The 15,762-nt window shown below is 50.3% G+C and overlaps 1 protein-coding gene across 2 annotated transcripts in view; it reads right to left on the bottom strand.

The window, feature by feature from the left end:
* The window catches only part of cdh4 (cadherin 4, type 1, R-cadherin (retinal)), a 172,688-nt gene that overhangs the window by 24,068 nt on the left and 132,858 nt on the right, over nucleotides 1–15,762 (bottom strand). For both annotated transcript variants that reach the window (XM_081705702.1, XM_027023334.3), the window contains exons 8-9: nucleotides 15,086–15,258; nucleotides 7,831–7,968 (exon numbers count right to left, since the gene is read on the bottom strand). In XM_081705702.1, the coding sequence (XP_081561828.1) occupies nucleotides 7,831–7,968; nucleotides 15,086–15,258 (311 nt within the window). The remainder of the gene's footprint in view (nucleotides 1–7,830; nucleotides 7,969–15,085; nucleotides 15,259–15,762) is intronic.

A 15,762-nucleotide genomic window follows, 5' to 3' on the forward strand; every position in this document is an offset into this window, starting at 1 on the left:
TGAAAGGCATAGTGGGAGAGATGTGATGTGAGTCTCATTGGACTTAATGACGAGGCCATCGGAGAACCCTCCTGTCTCTGTGGTGTTGGATGCTGTCTGGACAGCACAGGTGCACTGCCTGATAAGCGGTACACACAATGACCTCCCCCCCATCTCTCTCTCTCACACACACACAGAATGTGTGCATAAGGATGGATAGAGGAGACAGACACCAGTAGCCATAGCAGTACTGAGGTGGGCGAGAGACACGTCCTCTGTACTCACACACCGTAACAGCTGGACAGGACAGGTGAACGGTACAATTACCACTCAGATACACAACACAAGGGGTCTTGTCTTTCTTTGTTTGTTTGTTTATGTTTTTAAACAAGAATTTGTGCGTTATGCTTAGGACATGCAAATTTTAATTGTTACGGCCTTTTCCCATGAAATATCCGAACTGGCGTGAACAAAGTTGGAGATGAGAACATCGCGTGGGGGATTTTTAATCGTAGTAGCTTAGCTAGCTTGCTAGCTAATTAATGTAACGTTAGCATTTTTGATTTGCACACGTTCTCTGTTTAATTTCTGATTTCAGATTTAAATTTAATAAACAGCGACTTTCCTGGATTTGACAAAAACCTTTTGCTGGAATTACAAAGATTGCAGTTATGTTTTAAAAGCTGTTTTGAAGTTATTTGGGACTCAAGCATCTTGTTAAACTGATGTTAGCATGGCGCTGCCCATGGACAAATTCTATGATGCGGAAAGAGCCGCACATGCACAATTATATTTATGTCAAGGAGAGAACGAAGCCCAGCACCATCTCCTGGTGTTCAGTGAGAGAGAGCGAAGCCCAACACCATCTCCTGGTGTTCAGTGAGAGAGAGCGAAGCCCAACACCATCTCCTAGTGTTCAGTGAGAGAGAGCGAAGCCCAACACCATCTCCTGGTGTTCAGTGAGAGAAAACGAAGCCCAGCACCATCTCCTGGTGTTCAGTGAGAGAGAGCGAAGCCCAACGCTATCTCCTGGTGTTCAGTGAGAGAAAACGAAGCCCAGCACCATCTCCTGGTGTTCAGTGAGAGAGAACGACGCCAAGCACCATCTCCTGGTGTTCAGTGAGAGAGAACGACGCCCAGCACCATCTCCTGGTGTTCAGTGAGAGAGAGCAAAGCCAAGCACCATCTCCTGGTGTTCAGTGAGAGAGAACGACACCCAGCACCATCTCCTGGTGTTCAGTGAGAGAGAGCAAAGCCCAGCACCATCTCCTGGTGTTCAGTGAGAGAGAACGATGCCCAGCACCATCTCCTGGTGTTCAGTGAGAGAGAACAACGCCAAGCACCATCTCCTGGTGTTCAGTGAGAGAGAACAATACCAAGCACCATCTCCTGGTGTTCAGTGAGAGAGAGCGAAGCCCAGCACCATCTCCTGGTGTTCAGTGAGAGAAAACGAAGCCCAGTACCATCTCCTGGTGTTCAGTGAGAGAGAGCAAAGCCCAGCACCATCTCCTGGTGTTCAGTGAGAGAGAACAATGCCCAGCACCATCTCCTGGTGTTCAGTGAGAGAGAACAACGCCAAGCACCATCTCCTGGTGTTCAGTGAGAGAGAACAACGCCAAGCACCATCTCCTGGTGTTCAGTGAGAGAAAACGACGCCCAGCATCATCTCCTGGTGTTCAGTGAGAGAGAACGACGCCCAGCATCATCTCCTGGTGTTCAATGAGAGAGAACGACGCCCAGCATCATCTCCTGGTGTTCAGTGAGAGAGAACGACGCCCAGCATCATCTCCTGGTGTTCAGTGAGAGAGAACGACGCCAAGCACCATCTCCTGGTGTTCAGTGAGAGAGAACGACGCCAAGCACCATCTCCTGGTGTTCAGTGAGAGAGAACGACGCCCAGCACCATCTCCTGGTGTTCAGTGAGAGAGAACGACGCCCAGCACCATCTCCTGGTGTTCAGTGCTCCCCACTTAACTATTAACGTAGCTAGCTAGGATATTAGCGGCACGCTTACTCTCCTAGCTCTCTCTCTCTCTCTCTCTCTCTGTGTGTATGAGAGGGACAGAGATAAAAACAGTTCATTTTTCATGCTCACCACTGATAGTAATCACATTCGATCCTCCTGGACAGAATGCCACCAATCACAGACAAGCAAGCATACAAGTGACAGGTGCTTGAGTCGTCCCGTCCCCCCCCCCATTTCTCTCTCTCTCTCTCTCTCTCTCTCTCTCTCTCTCTCTCTCTCTCTTTCTCTCTCTCTCTCTTCATCTTACCCTTTTTCATCATGCCTCACTTTTCTACAGAGAAAGTTTAGTCATTTTCTTCCCATGTGAGTAAAAAGTCATTGGTAATGCTTGATGCTTAATAATTAATACATAAATATCTGATCTGGTTTGATGATATGCAGATAAAAAAAAACAACAACTGATTATTAAAATAAGAATTAAAGACCCACTCATAAATATTTCAGGGCAACTGAAAACGTTATGCTAATCATTACTTTTTGTAAGTTAATTACTGCTAGAAAGTTGCTCATTAATACTGTAAGTAACATTCTGCAAGTAAGATTAGACTGAACAGTCTATTGTTTTGGCAGGATTATATCAGATAAATGCTGTATGTTCATTGCTATGTAATCAAGATTATTATTATCTATAATCAATACTACAGTGATATGCCGGAGGTGGTTCTATCTACCCCAGGGTGTGTGTGGGTGTGTGGGTGTGTGTGTGTGTGTGGGTGTGTGTGGGTGTGGGGGGGGGGGTGATGATATTATCTACAACAGGGGGGTGGCTCCGTCTAACCAGGGGGGAGGGGGGTGGTGGGTTGGTTCTATCTACCACAGGGGGGGTGGTTCTATCTGTGCACTAACCTATTTCTGCAATTTAAAAATACTGAAATCGGCAGGCAGATCCTGTGATAGCGAAAAACATTATGAATCATCATTATCATCAACATTATCATCATCATCACCATTATCATCTCACTAAAAGACAGTGTGTGTGTTGGACTGTGTGTGTGTTAACAAGCTGGAACAAGGAGTGCTCATTCTTGTAGCTCAGTGCGCAACCTCATCTGAAATGAATAAAAACACGTTGGTTTCTTCAAAATTGGAGCTAATACGTCTGCTTGGTTTACATCTGCTCACGCAGTTTTGCCTAATTAGCTTGCCTACGTTTCTCTGCATCTCCCAAGGAAAGACGTTCATCTTACAGGCTATAATCATATGCAAATACTCATGGATCATCTCCACGGTGCTTTCTCTCCTCATGCGAATGTAGGGACGAGAGAGAGAGAGCGCGAGAGAAAGAGATGACAGCGAGAGAGAGAGAGAGAAAGAGAGAGAGAGAAAAGAAAAAGGGTGGATGGGTGGGTGGGTGAGTTTCTTTCCAGCAGTCTTTACTATGCCATTGTGGTACTAGGAGGAAAATGCACAGCAGTTCGATTGAGGGTTTTTGTAATATGCTGTTGTCTGTATCTCCAGAGTGAAGTGACCATGGTGCTACTGTGACAAAGCTAACGTTCATTCTGAAAGAAACCCAGTGGAGGTTGTAAACGCCGTCACACCAGCCGGTCCCTTTGCTCGGCGTTTTTGGCGTGTTGTATTTCTTTAACCTAGCAGAAGATGTTTATCCACTTCAACACACACACAGTGGCACGACTTCCGCCTGTTCGTCTCAGCCGCTTCCCTTTTTTCTCACTCTCCCTGTCTCTCGGAGATGGAGTGCGCTGGAGTGAATGATTGCCTAATTTTCTCTGAGAAAAGACAGGCTGTAAAGAGACTAGTGCTTTCTCTCTTCTTCTCTTGTTCTTTTTTTATGTCTCTCAGGCACCTTTAATTTCACTTTCATTTAGTCTTGCTTAAAAAAAACAAAAAAAAAAAAAACAGGCACTGGCAACCAAATGATGAGATTGTAATAATGGCAAAAACAGCATTGATAACAATAATGGCAATAATGTTAGTAATAATCTCTCTCGCTCTCGCTGTGTGTGTGTGTGTATGTGTAGTACGTGTGTGTACGTGCATGCGTGTGCGTATCCTTCTGCTTTCATCCTCTGCGCTATTGGCACAGCAAGACAAAACATATTTTTACTGAGAGCTGCAGGGACCTCCGCCCTTCACACGCCCGAGCAAGTGCAGCTCGCCGATGCTCCAGCGCTGGAGTGACACCCACTGGGAGCTGGAGAGAGTCTCAGCACTGGTGGAGGTACAGTGGTGGAGGTACAGTGATGGAGGTACAGTGGAGAGGGGTAGCTAGAGCTAGAGCTTAGAGCTTAACTCCAGCTAGAGCTTAGCTAGAGCTTAATAGCTAGAGCTTAACTCCAGCATTGCTAGAGCACTGATCTAGAGCAGTGATCCAGAGCACAGATCTAGGGCTTCAATCTGGGGTTAGAACGCAGATCTAGGGCACAGCGCCAGCTCTAGAGCTTCGGAGTGTTGGAATGACATGTCAGTTTCTGTTTCTGCTTCTGACTTGGGCGGAGGAGGCGGCTGGATGTGGCTGTCTAAGTGGAATAGTTACCCATGAAAGTCTGAGAGCCGTTTTGGACTCCCAGATGTTTAACTCCCCCATCAGAGGCTCTGCGGCAGCCGTCACCCTGCTGTCTGCCTACGCCCACCACCCTCAGCTCCAGCTCAGCAGTGATGGGCCGGTCCAACCCCCGCCCCAACAGCCCAGCGGCGTGCTGAGCCAATCAGCCACCTACCACATCCATCACTCACATGCCGCACTTCTCCTTTTGGAGAGTGGACTATGAAAAATGCAATTACAGGAAAAGCCGCTTACGTGGCCTTCTGGTTAAATTTTAGGGACGCTGGAGATGGACTTGGCCCGTGTTAAAAATATAATTAGTCCCCCCCAGCTTCCGTGTTCAATGTCTTCCCTGTTGTCACGGTACGCCCCCCCCCCCAAACGTCTCCGTGTGTGTGTGTGTGTGTGTCCGTATTGCCACGCCCTCTCGTGTCGTTCACCTGATCCTTGTTGTGTGTAATTGTCATTTGTGTATATAAGTCTCGTGTCTTATCGTTGAGGTTGTCGGTGTGTGAAACTATAGCCTGCGTACTACGTCTTGTGGTCCAGGAGAGCGTGGTCCAGGAGAGCATGGTCCAGGTGAGTGTAGTCCAGGTGAGTGTAGTCCAGGTGAGAGTGGTCCAGGTGAGAGTGGTCCAGGTGAGAGTGGTCCAGGAGAGCGTGGTCCAGGAGAGAGTGGTCCAGGTGAGTGTAGTCCAGGTGAGAGTGGTCCAGGTGCGGAAGCAGGGGAGTCGTACAGAACCACGTCTGGCGACCGGGACTGGTATAACGATTTCCAGTCCTCGGAGTCGGACTCCAAGAACTTCTACTATCCCGCGTAGAGACCTTCCCTCATCCTAGCCTTGCTCCATGGATCCACAAAGAGGGAGGAACCCGCTGGACAATTTTGGGGGGGCCCCCCAAAATTCGGACTCTGCGGAGTCCTATGGAGACCAGCCGGCCTATGAGAACCGGCACTCAGAGGTGGAATCCGCTGGGTCCTACGACCCCTGCCTGGACGATTATTGGGGCCACACTGATTAAGGAGAGAAAGGGGAGTTTAGCGACGTCAGTCTGCGGTCAGACATGGGGTCCGATCATATGGAGGACACGCCAATGGACAATGGACACTCCCCTTTCTCCTCTTTCTCCCCATAATCAGAGGACCCTCAAAGGGACCTTCCCTCCCACGGAGACGCTAAAGGCTCTGACAACGATGAGCTCCCAGCACCCAAGGCTCTGCCTAAGGCTCCGCCCAGGGCACGCCGCCCCGGGTGGCTAGCGCGGAGGCATCGTCGTCAGAGGAGGACACTTCTCCACCTAAGGCGAAGGGCCGCAGAGCGCATGCACCTACGCCTAAGCCTCGTGGAGGCAAAAAGGCAGTGGCACCAGTGCCTGCACCGGAAACAGGAACACGGCCAACGACTGGGGGACTGGCTGGAGTTCCTTCCCCCTTCCCTGGACTATTGAATGCGTGTGGTGTTGTTCATGCGCCTGTCCCTGTTACCGTGTCTGTCCCGATTACGTTGAATGTACCGGTCACTTGGTGTCTGTGCCTGTTAGTGTGTGTGTCTCTGTGTCCGTCATCATCCTGGTCTCTGTCCTTCCCTTGCTACCCTGCTCGCGCTGGCCCGTGGCGGGTTGTGTGTGTGTGTGTGTGTGTGTGTGTGTGTGTGTGTGTGTATTCCCACGCCCTATCGTGTCGTTCACCTGATCCTTGTTGTGTGTAATTGTCATGCGTGTATATGTCTGGTGTCTTATCCTTGAGGGTGTCAGTGTGTGAAACTATAGCCTGCGTGCTACGTCTCGTGGTTAAGTGTTGTAATAAACTTCTGTGTGAACGTGCCTCGTTCCCACATCCTGCTTAAACCCTCCGAACGTCACACCTGTCTTGTGTTATTTTACTTCCATGCCATAGTTTTGTTTTCTCCGCCCCCCTGTTTGATTCCTTACACCTGTCCCTCATTTCTACCTTGTTAAGTTCATGTATTTAAACCCCGTGGTGTTCCCAGTGTTGATGCGGTTCATTGCATGTTTATTTGAAAGGTACTCCATGCCTTTGTGTTTATCCTAGCCTTCATGTTTCCTAGCCTTTGTTATAGCCTGCTTCCCCTGTTTGCCTTGGCGTGTTTTGTTTGTTTAATCATGTATCCCCGTGCTCTCTGTGTTGGCTCCATGACCCCGGACTGCTACAACGACTCTGATTTTGGATTTGCCCATAATAAATCTCGCTCTTCTCCGCACACGCGTCCGCCTCCGAACCGCTCGATGCTAGCCTCCTGTCATCGCGTTTGTGCTGACGAGCCGCCAGCTGCGCTTGTTAGTGACGAGAAGTCTGCATTTAAGAAACGCAGGTAAACAAATAAGGTAAAAATCGTTTAAAATCATATGACGGCAAAAACAGCGCGTAATAAAAATAAAAACACCCCTGGATATTAGTGAAGGAGCGTTACAGTCAGAGAGTGTGAGAGAGCGGGGGTGCAAGACAAGTCAGGCAGGGGATGCTAAATGACCCAAGAAAATGGATAGGCAGAGAGTGAAGGGAAAAAGGAGGAGGGAGAGAGAGAGAGAGAGAGAGAGAGAGAGAGATGGATGATAAAACAGGGTGAGAGAGAACGAGAGGGAGATGAAGGCTGACAGAAACAAACATGGTGAAAAGAAGGCCAGGAGTGATGTGTGTGAAAGTGGGAGAAGAGAGAGAGAGAGAGAGAGTGAAAGAGAGTGAGTGAGTGAGGAATGGGAGGAATGCAGAAAAACCACAGGCACCTCAGGCTGTACCGGAACGCGCACAAAATCATATGGAGAAAGAGAGAGAGAGAGAGAGAGAGAGAGAGAGAGAGAGAAAGTGAGCACGAGACAGACAGTAGAGAAACAATATGGTCTGTTAGCTCTCTCAGTTCCAAGCCTCTCTCGGTCCTACATTGCCTCCTACACGTGTGTCTGTTGCTGTTTACTCAGTCCTGTTCCTCCATCTCTCCATCTCTCACTCTGACAGTGTGATGCACCGCTGCTCCGAGCAAACAGCTTGAGAACATCACGCTTTAGGCCAGGAGTCAAACCTGTGCACACGCGTGTGTCAGCCTCCACCCCGAACCCCGACGGTGGTACGTGTGTGTGTTCACCTCCCCGACGGTGGCACGTGTGTGTGTTCACCTCCACCCCAACCCCGACGGTGGCACGTGTGTGTGTTCACCTCCCCGACGGTGGCACGTGTGTGTGTTCACCTCCACCCCAACCCCGACGGTGGCACGTGTGTGTGTTCACCTCCCCGACGGTGGCACGTGTGTGTGTTCACCTCCACCCCAACCCCGACGGTGGCACGTGTGTGTGTTCACCTCACCGTTTTGGCATCGAGCTCCGGGGGGTTGTCGTTGATGTCGGTGATGGTGATGAGGGCCGTTGCCGTGTTGGACAGGCCAAAGTTGAGACTGCCCTCCATGTCTGTGGCCTGCACTATGAGTGTGTACTGGGACACTTTCTGCAGACGACACAGAGAAGAAAATCATACAAGAGCAAAATAACATATAATTATTCCCCATGTGCCTCCCCCTCTCCCTCACACACACAAACACAGTATTCATTGGGATTTAAAACTGGATTTCATTGTTTTTTTTTGTTTTATTTTGTGCAGCTGTTGTGATATAATCTTATTGCGACTGCATCTTATTGTCTTTCTTGTCCATTGTAATATGCACTAGCAAAACACATTTCCTCCCTTTGGAGATAAATGCTGAGAAGTAACTGACTGAATTAAAAGTAACGCACATCTAGCGAAAAAATCTTCACCCAAGAGAAAAAAAGTTTTTTCATTCCCACACAGACGTACACAGTTTTATTCACCTTTTTTATTACGGTCCTAGACACAATAAAAATAATGTGGAAGCTGTCCTATGACATCTAGGCCAAAGCCGGGCGCTGTCCATGGTGCTGAACATCGTTGCTCTTCACTGCCCGGAGTGAGTCCACACTAGGCGGAGGCAGAGAACTAAGCCCTGCTCAAAGTGTCTCTCAGCACTTGCCTCATTAATCCTGTTAGCTAAAGGCTGCCGTTGTGTGAAAAGCAGGCAGGTGTGTCAAGGACGGGGCAAAATGAGTGTGGACAGGAGCCATACGTACGCACACACACACACACACACATGTAAACGTATGAGCATACACACCCACTTGCACACACAAACATGCCCCTCCCACCCAACTCCAGTAGAGCACTTCATGTCTGAGGCTCTTCAGAGGTTCCTTTAGTCCCCTGTGTCCCGCCCCTCGTTAACCCAGCACGTGCACATGCTAATGCAATCGCTCGATCTGGCCCCGCCCCTCGTTAACCCAGCACACGCACATGCTAATGCAATCGCTCAATCTGGCCCCACCCCTCGTTAACCCAGCACGCACATGCTAATGCGTGAGCTCAATCTGGCCCCGCCCCTCGTTAACCCAGCACGCACATGCTAATGCAGTAGTTCAGTCTGACCCCGCCCCTCATTAACCAAGCATGCACATGCTAATGCAGTAGCTCCTTTCTGACCCTGCCCCTCATTAACCCAGCACGCATATGCTAATACAGTAGCTCGGTCTGGCCCCGCCCCTCATTAACCAAGCACGCACATGCTAATGCAGTAGCTCGGTCTGACCCTGCCCCTCATTAACCCAGCACGCATATGCTAATGCAGTAGCTCGGTCTGGCCCCGCCCCTTATTAACCCAGCACGCACATGCTAATGCAGTAGCTTGGTCTGGCCCCGCCCCTCATTAACCCAGCACGTGCAAATGCTAATGCAGGACCTCAGTCCAGCACAGCACTTTGTTAACCCAGCGCACACACACTTACACTAATGCAGTAGTTCCGTCTCCCCGCTCGTTAACCCAGCACACACACACACACACACACACACACACTCTAGTGTAGTAGCTCCATCCGCCCCCCACCCCGTTAACCCAGCACACACACACATGCAGTAGCCCAGTCTGGTGCTGTGCCTCGCCAATACCCAGCAGCCTTTTACGACTCACATAATGAAATATCAATAGCGGCTCCCTGACGTGGTGCAGTGAAAGGCTGAAACTAATCACAGCGTAATTAATCCACAATCGGCGTTTTCAAAAGCAGCAGTGAAGGGCAGCGGTGGGCAGAGCGCGTGATTAAAGAAAACACGCAGGGTTACACCAAACGACTTTTTTCACACACACACTCGCCTGCAGGGCCTGAAGGGAAATGAACTGCTGCCTCACACTGATCATACACACACACACACACACACACACACACACACACCTACCCACACATTTACATTTACTAGCACTCCCACATGTAGATACACACAGGAACACCACGCAGACAAACACGCACACACACACACACACATACATACACACACACACACACACACACACACACACACATACATACACACACACACACACACACACACACACACACATACATACACACACACACACATACACACACACACACACACACACACACATACATACATACACACACACACACACACACACACACACACACACACACACACACACACACACACACACACACACACACACGCACACACTCACTCAGGTCAACTGTTATGAAGAACCTTTCACAGCCCAGTAGATCCTGACCTGTTTTCACCTCTCAGATCCGGAGAGGCGAGAGAAGACGAGAGGAAGACACAATCCACAGGAGAGTGTTGATTTTCCTCTACTCATACCCACTGACAGTCTCTCTCTCTCTCTCTCACACACACACACACACCTGCACACACACACTTGATCGATTCCTTAATCAGGCATGGCAGAGTGGACATGTGCTAACCCCGACTTGACACTAGCAGCCAAGCACACACACACCCCTACACACCCCCACACACACCCACACACACACCCACACACACACCCACACACACACAGCCTAGACTAGCTAAAAGGAAATAAATCTAACAGCAAAACAAACCTCTTATCTCCTACTAGGACCTGAGTAGGAGAGAACACAGACAGCACTCATATAACAACACAAGGAAATTAGTCCCAGTGGGTAATGATACGACCACTTTATGACCACTCCAGTAACCATATCACCCAGTCTGCTACCACTCCAACCAGTAACCATATCACCCAGTCTGCTACCACTCCAACCAGTAACCATATCACCCAGTCTGCCTATACACCCAGTCTTCTACCACTCCAACCAGTAACCATATCACCCAGTCTGCCTATACACCCAGTCTGCTACCACGCCAACCAGTAACCATATCACCCAGTCTGCCTATACACCCAGTCTTCTACCACTCCAACCAATAACCATATCACCCAGTCTGTCTATACACCCAGTCTTCTACCACTCCAACCAGTAACCATATCACCCAGTCTGCCTATACACCCAGTCTGCTACCACTCCAACCAGTAACCATATCACCCAGTCTGCTACCACTCCAACCAGTATCCATATCACCCAGTCTGCCTATACACCCAGTCTTCTACCACTCCAACCAATAACCATATCACCCAGTCTGCCTATACACACAGTCTGTTACCACGCCAACCAGTAACCATATCACCCAGTCTGCCTATACACCCAGTCTGCTACCACGCCAACCAATAACCATATCACCCAGTCTGCCTATACACACAGTCTGCTACCACGCCAACCAGTAACCATATCACCCAGTCTGCCTATACACCCAGTCTGCTACCACGCCAACCAGTAACCATATCACCCAATCTGCCTATACACCCAGTCTTCTACCACTCCAACCAGTAACCATATCACCCAGTCTGCCTATACACCCAGTCTGCTACCACTCCAACCAATAACCATATCACCCAGTCTGCCTATACACCCAGTCTGCTACCACTCCAACCAGTAACCATATCACCCAGTCTGCCTATACACCCAGTCTGCTACCACGCCAAGCAGTATCCATATCACCCAGTCTGCCTGTACACCCAGTCTTCTAGCTGTAAAGAGGCTGGCATCAAAATGCAATATCAATCAACAATCAATCCACAATCAGCCATGCCACTGAGATGCCGGTATCTGTGATCATGTGACCAGACTTTCTACCTCCGACCCTAATCTAGCACAACCTGCTCTACACGGACCCGAAGCCCGGACCTGAGTAGCCGGCTGCGGTGCATTTGATTGGAGCTGGAGGTGGAGACACCTGGAGGTGGAGTACATAAAGGTGGAGGTACCTGCATGCATGCATGCAACCCTACACGTGCACTTGTGTGCGCAGGTGTGAGAACCAGCATGGGACAGCGTGTTGGGGAGGAGGGTGTGCGAAAGCAGGGTGGCTGGAACACTCTCTGTGGGAGAGCGTTCATTGGTATGCAGCCCTGGCCAGTCCGGGACGACAGGAGGGAAGAGCCTGTCCCAGTAGCTGAGCCTGACGGTGCAGGACATTCTCACCCTGCTAATTACAGCATAAATATTCCAATTAGGCAAGTGCAATTGATGAGAGAGCTTTAACCTCCTGATGACGACGACGATGATGATGCGTGTGTGTGTGAGAGAGAGAGCGTGTGAAAGTGTGACTATGGTGATAAACTGCTCTCTACATCAGCATGCCATAACACACCATCTGACAGGATGCCAAGCGGCGAGCATGTCCACGTTTCCACAGCTCTTGATTAAACGGAACTCGGGCAAAGGGCCAGCTCTACTGGTCCGGCCTGTGAAGCCGTCAGGCACGGCCGACCAGACCCAAGCCGGTACTGCGGCAGGTCACGGGGTCACAGGGTCATGGTACCATGCTCCAGCCTGGAGCAGAGCAGCACATAGACTTCATCCTTCAGTCCTTCCTCTGTGTGAGTGTGTGTGTGTGTGTGTGTGTGTGTGTGTGTGTGTGTGTGTGTGTGTGTGTGTGTGTGTGTGTGTGTGTGTGTGCGCGATTCACTTGGAACCCTTTGTGAGAGTGTGTGTGTATTACCTGATGTAAAAACGCAGGTGCGCCCTAGTTTTGTGGCTGGCGCACAGGTGGGATGCAGAGAGTGATTAATGGCTGTGTGTTTTCGCCTGCATCATAAGCACAGGGCATCGGCCTGCTGCTGCAAGCAGACCTACATACTGTAGACTCCCAGCATACTGCTGTGCTGACATGGATGGACAGATTATTCGTGTATGCAGGAAACCCTGACCTAGACCTCCATTACACACATTCAGTCCTAGATACTGCTGCTCACCTCTAAGGGTGTGTTCACACTTGCCGTTCGGGTTGCTTTGTCTGGACCGAACAAGAAAATGCTACATTGTTACATTTTAGTCCTGGTTTGCTTAGCATTCACACAAATTTACAATTGAGCCAAAGTATCTTAAAAAAGTATCTTAAAAACTGTACTTAACGTTTGGAAACGCAGCACGACGTGGTCAAAATCAGAACTTTTTTTGTTGTTTTCAATGCACCCTGTCCTGTTGGTCTTGTTTAGTGCCGCATGTTGTGACATCACATCCTCTGTTTGCTTCATTGAGATACCTTTGGTTACCAACAACCACCAACCAAGACCTGCTTACAGTAACTCTGCTCAATGGCCACTGCTGTTAACTAGAACCCACAGACCCCACACACACTGCTGTTAGCTAGAACCCACAGACATCACACACACTGCTGTTAGCTGGAACCCATAGACCTCACACGCTGCGTATTTGCGTGCTTTCTCTGCTGCGCTCGAGCCCTCCCTTGGCCCGGTCAGGTAGAGCACAACCACGGACATTTCCGGATCCCCCCGTAGCAGCACTCTGCAGGCCCTTATCCGCTCTCACTTGCTCCGTCAACCAAACAAGCAAGAGCACACAGTGATAACACCTTTAATGCCTTTCTGTTGCTAATATTAAATCGATAGAGCTCACCTGGAAGATAGCCCTCAGATATGGTCAGTGTGTGGATATTGACCAGTGTGGTCACAGCAGAAATGAGAGAGAGAGAATGAGATTGAAAGCGAAAGAGAGAGATACAGCCCCTGCATAAAGGCAGGAGAAACAGAAGAAAAGCAGGAAGACTCATCTGTGCGCTTGTTGTGTTCTCCTATGTGACTCCCTGTGACCCCTGCATGACCTCACTTATTAGCTCAGCACAGCAAGGTTCAGGGAAACCTCGCCTGACTGTGTACGCCTGTGTGGGTGTGAGGGAGACGTTAACACAGCGCAGGGAGGTTCAGGGAAACCTCGCCTGACTGTGTACGCCTGTGTGGGTGTGAGGGAGACGTTAACACAGCGCAGGGAGGTTCAGGGAAGCCTCGCCTGACTGTGTACGCCTGTGTGGGTGTGAGGGAGACGTTAACACAGCGCAGGGAGGTTCAGGGAAGCCTCGCCTGACTGTGTACGCCTGTGTGGGTGTGAGGGAGACGTTAACACAGCGCAGGGAGGTTCAGGGAAACCTCGCCTGACTGTGTACGCCTGTGTGGGTGTGAGGGAGACGTTAACACAGCGCAGGGAGGTTCAGGGAAACCTCGCCTGACTGTGTACGCCTGTGTGGGTGTGAGGGAGACGTTAACACAGCGCAGGGAGGTTCAGGGAAACCTCGCCTGACTGTGTACGCCTGTGTGGGTGTGAGGGAGACGTTAACACAGCGCAGGGAGGTTCAGGGAAACCTCGCCTGACTGTGTACGCCTGTGTGGGTGTGAGGGAGACGTTAACACAGCGCAGGGAGGTTCAGGGAAACCTCGCCTGACTGTGTACGCCTGTGTGGGTGTGAGGGAGACGTTAACACAGCGCAGGGAGGTTCAGGGAAACCTCGCCTGACTGTGTACGCCTGTGTGGGTGTGAGGGAGACGTTAACACAGCGCAGGGAGGTTCAGGGAAACCTCGCCTGACTGTGTACGCCTGTGTGGGTGTGAGGGAGACGTTAACACAGCGCAGGGAGGTTCAGGGAAGCCTCGCCTGACTGTGTACGCCTGTGTGGGTGTGAGGGAGACGTTAACACAGCGCAGGGAGGTTCAGGGAAACCTCGCCTGACTGTGTACGCCTGTGTGGGTGTGAGGGAGACGTTAACACAGCGCAGGGAGGTTCAGGGAAGCCTCGCCTGACTGTGTACGCCTGTGTGGGTGTGAGGGAGACGTTAACACAGCGCAGGGAGGTTCAGGGAAACCTCGCCTGACTGTGTACGCCTGTGTGGGTGTGAGGGACATGCAGACAGAAAGAAAGGGAGGAGACCCAGAGTGAGAGGGAAGTGAGAGGAGAGTGAGAGGAGAGTGAGAGGAGAGTGAGAGGGGAGTGAGAGGAGTGTGAGAGGGGAGTGAGAGGAGAGTGAGAGGAGAGGAGAGTGAGAGGGGCGTGAGAGGAGAGTGAGAGGAGTGTGAGAGGGGAGTGAGAGATTAACAGAGTATGCTGACCCCTAACGTGTGTGTAACCTGACTCCTAACGTGTGTGTTCCAGACAGCATTATTAAAGCAGGTCTCATGGCTACAGTGAGACTCTGCCTCAGGCCAAACCCCTTAAGACACAAAACCAAAGAAAAAGACAACAAGCAGACAAGACCTCACCACTGATTTGGCCCACACATTCACACGCACCAACACATATATACATGCCGCACACATTCACAAAGTCTTTGGCAGTGAGGATGGCGAGTGTGAGACAGCGGCAGAGGAGGTGCTGACCTCCCGGTCGAGACCCGCTGCAATGCTGCTGATCTCGCCCGTCACGCCGTTGATGGTGAACATATTGGGGATGGGTGTGTGCGGGCTCTGGTTCAGGATGCGGTAGTGCACCAGGCCATTCGGCATGGTGCTGTCATCAGCATCGAACGCCGTCACGCGCATCACCGACGTGCCTGGAAAGACACACACACGCACATGCAGTGAATCACTGTCAAGATGATTTCCTCCTTTTTCTTGTTTCTTTGTCATTGTGTTTGTGTGTGTGTTTGTAATGCAAAGATGACTAATCTCTAAGCACACACGCACACACACACACACACACACACACACACACACACACACACACACACACACACACACGGCCATTCCTCTCCTCCCCTCTCCACTCTGTTTACAGTAGTAGTCTGTTGAATCAGTTCTTTTGGATTCTGCCCAATTCAGCCTTAAACTGAGGTAGTTAGCCAGACAGACACACACTCCAGCACAGCAGTATATATATGAGAACACTCCTATGCTCCAGGGGGTATAATACATTCTATACAACATGCCTGCTGTGTACTTTCTTTGTAGGGGGATGAGGGAGCATCAGTCAATACACCTTACTGCATTCCTGCTAGGTTTAATAATACAACTACTATTGTCCTTTGCTATAGTAAGCACAGCATTACGCTCGTATG

The sequence above is a fragment of the Electrophorus electricus genome, chromosome 22, assembly GCF_041902795.1.
Source record: "Electrophorus electricus isolate QZ-2024a chromosome 22, ASM4190279v1, whole genome shotgun sequence".
Classification (NCBI taxonomy): domain Eukaryota; kingdom Metazoa; phylum Chordata; class Actinopteri; order Gymnotiformes; family Gymnotidae; genus Electrophorus; species Electrophorus electricus.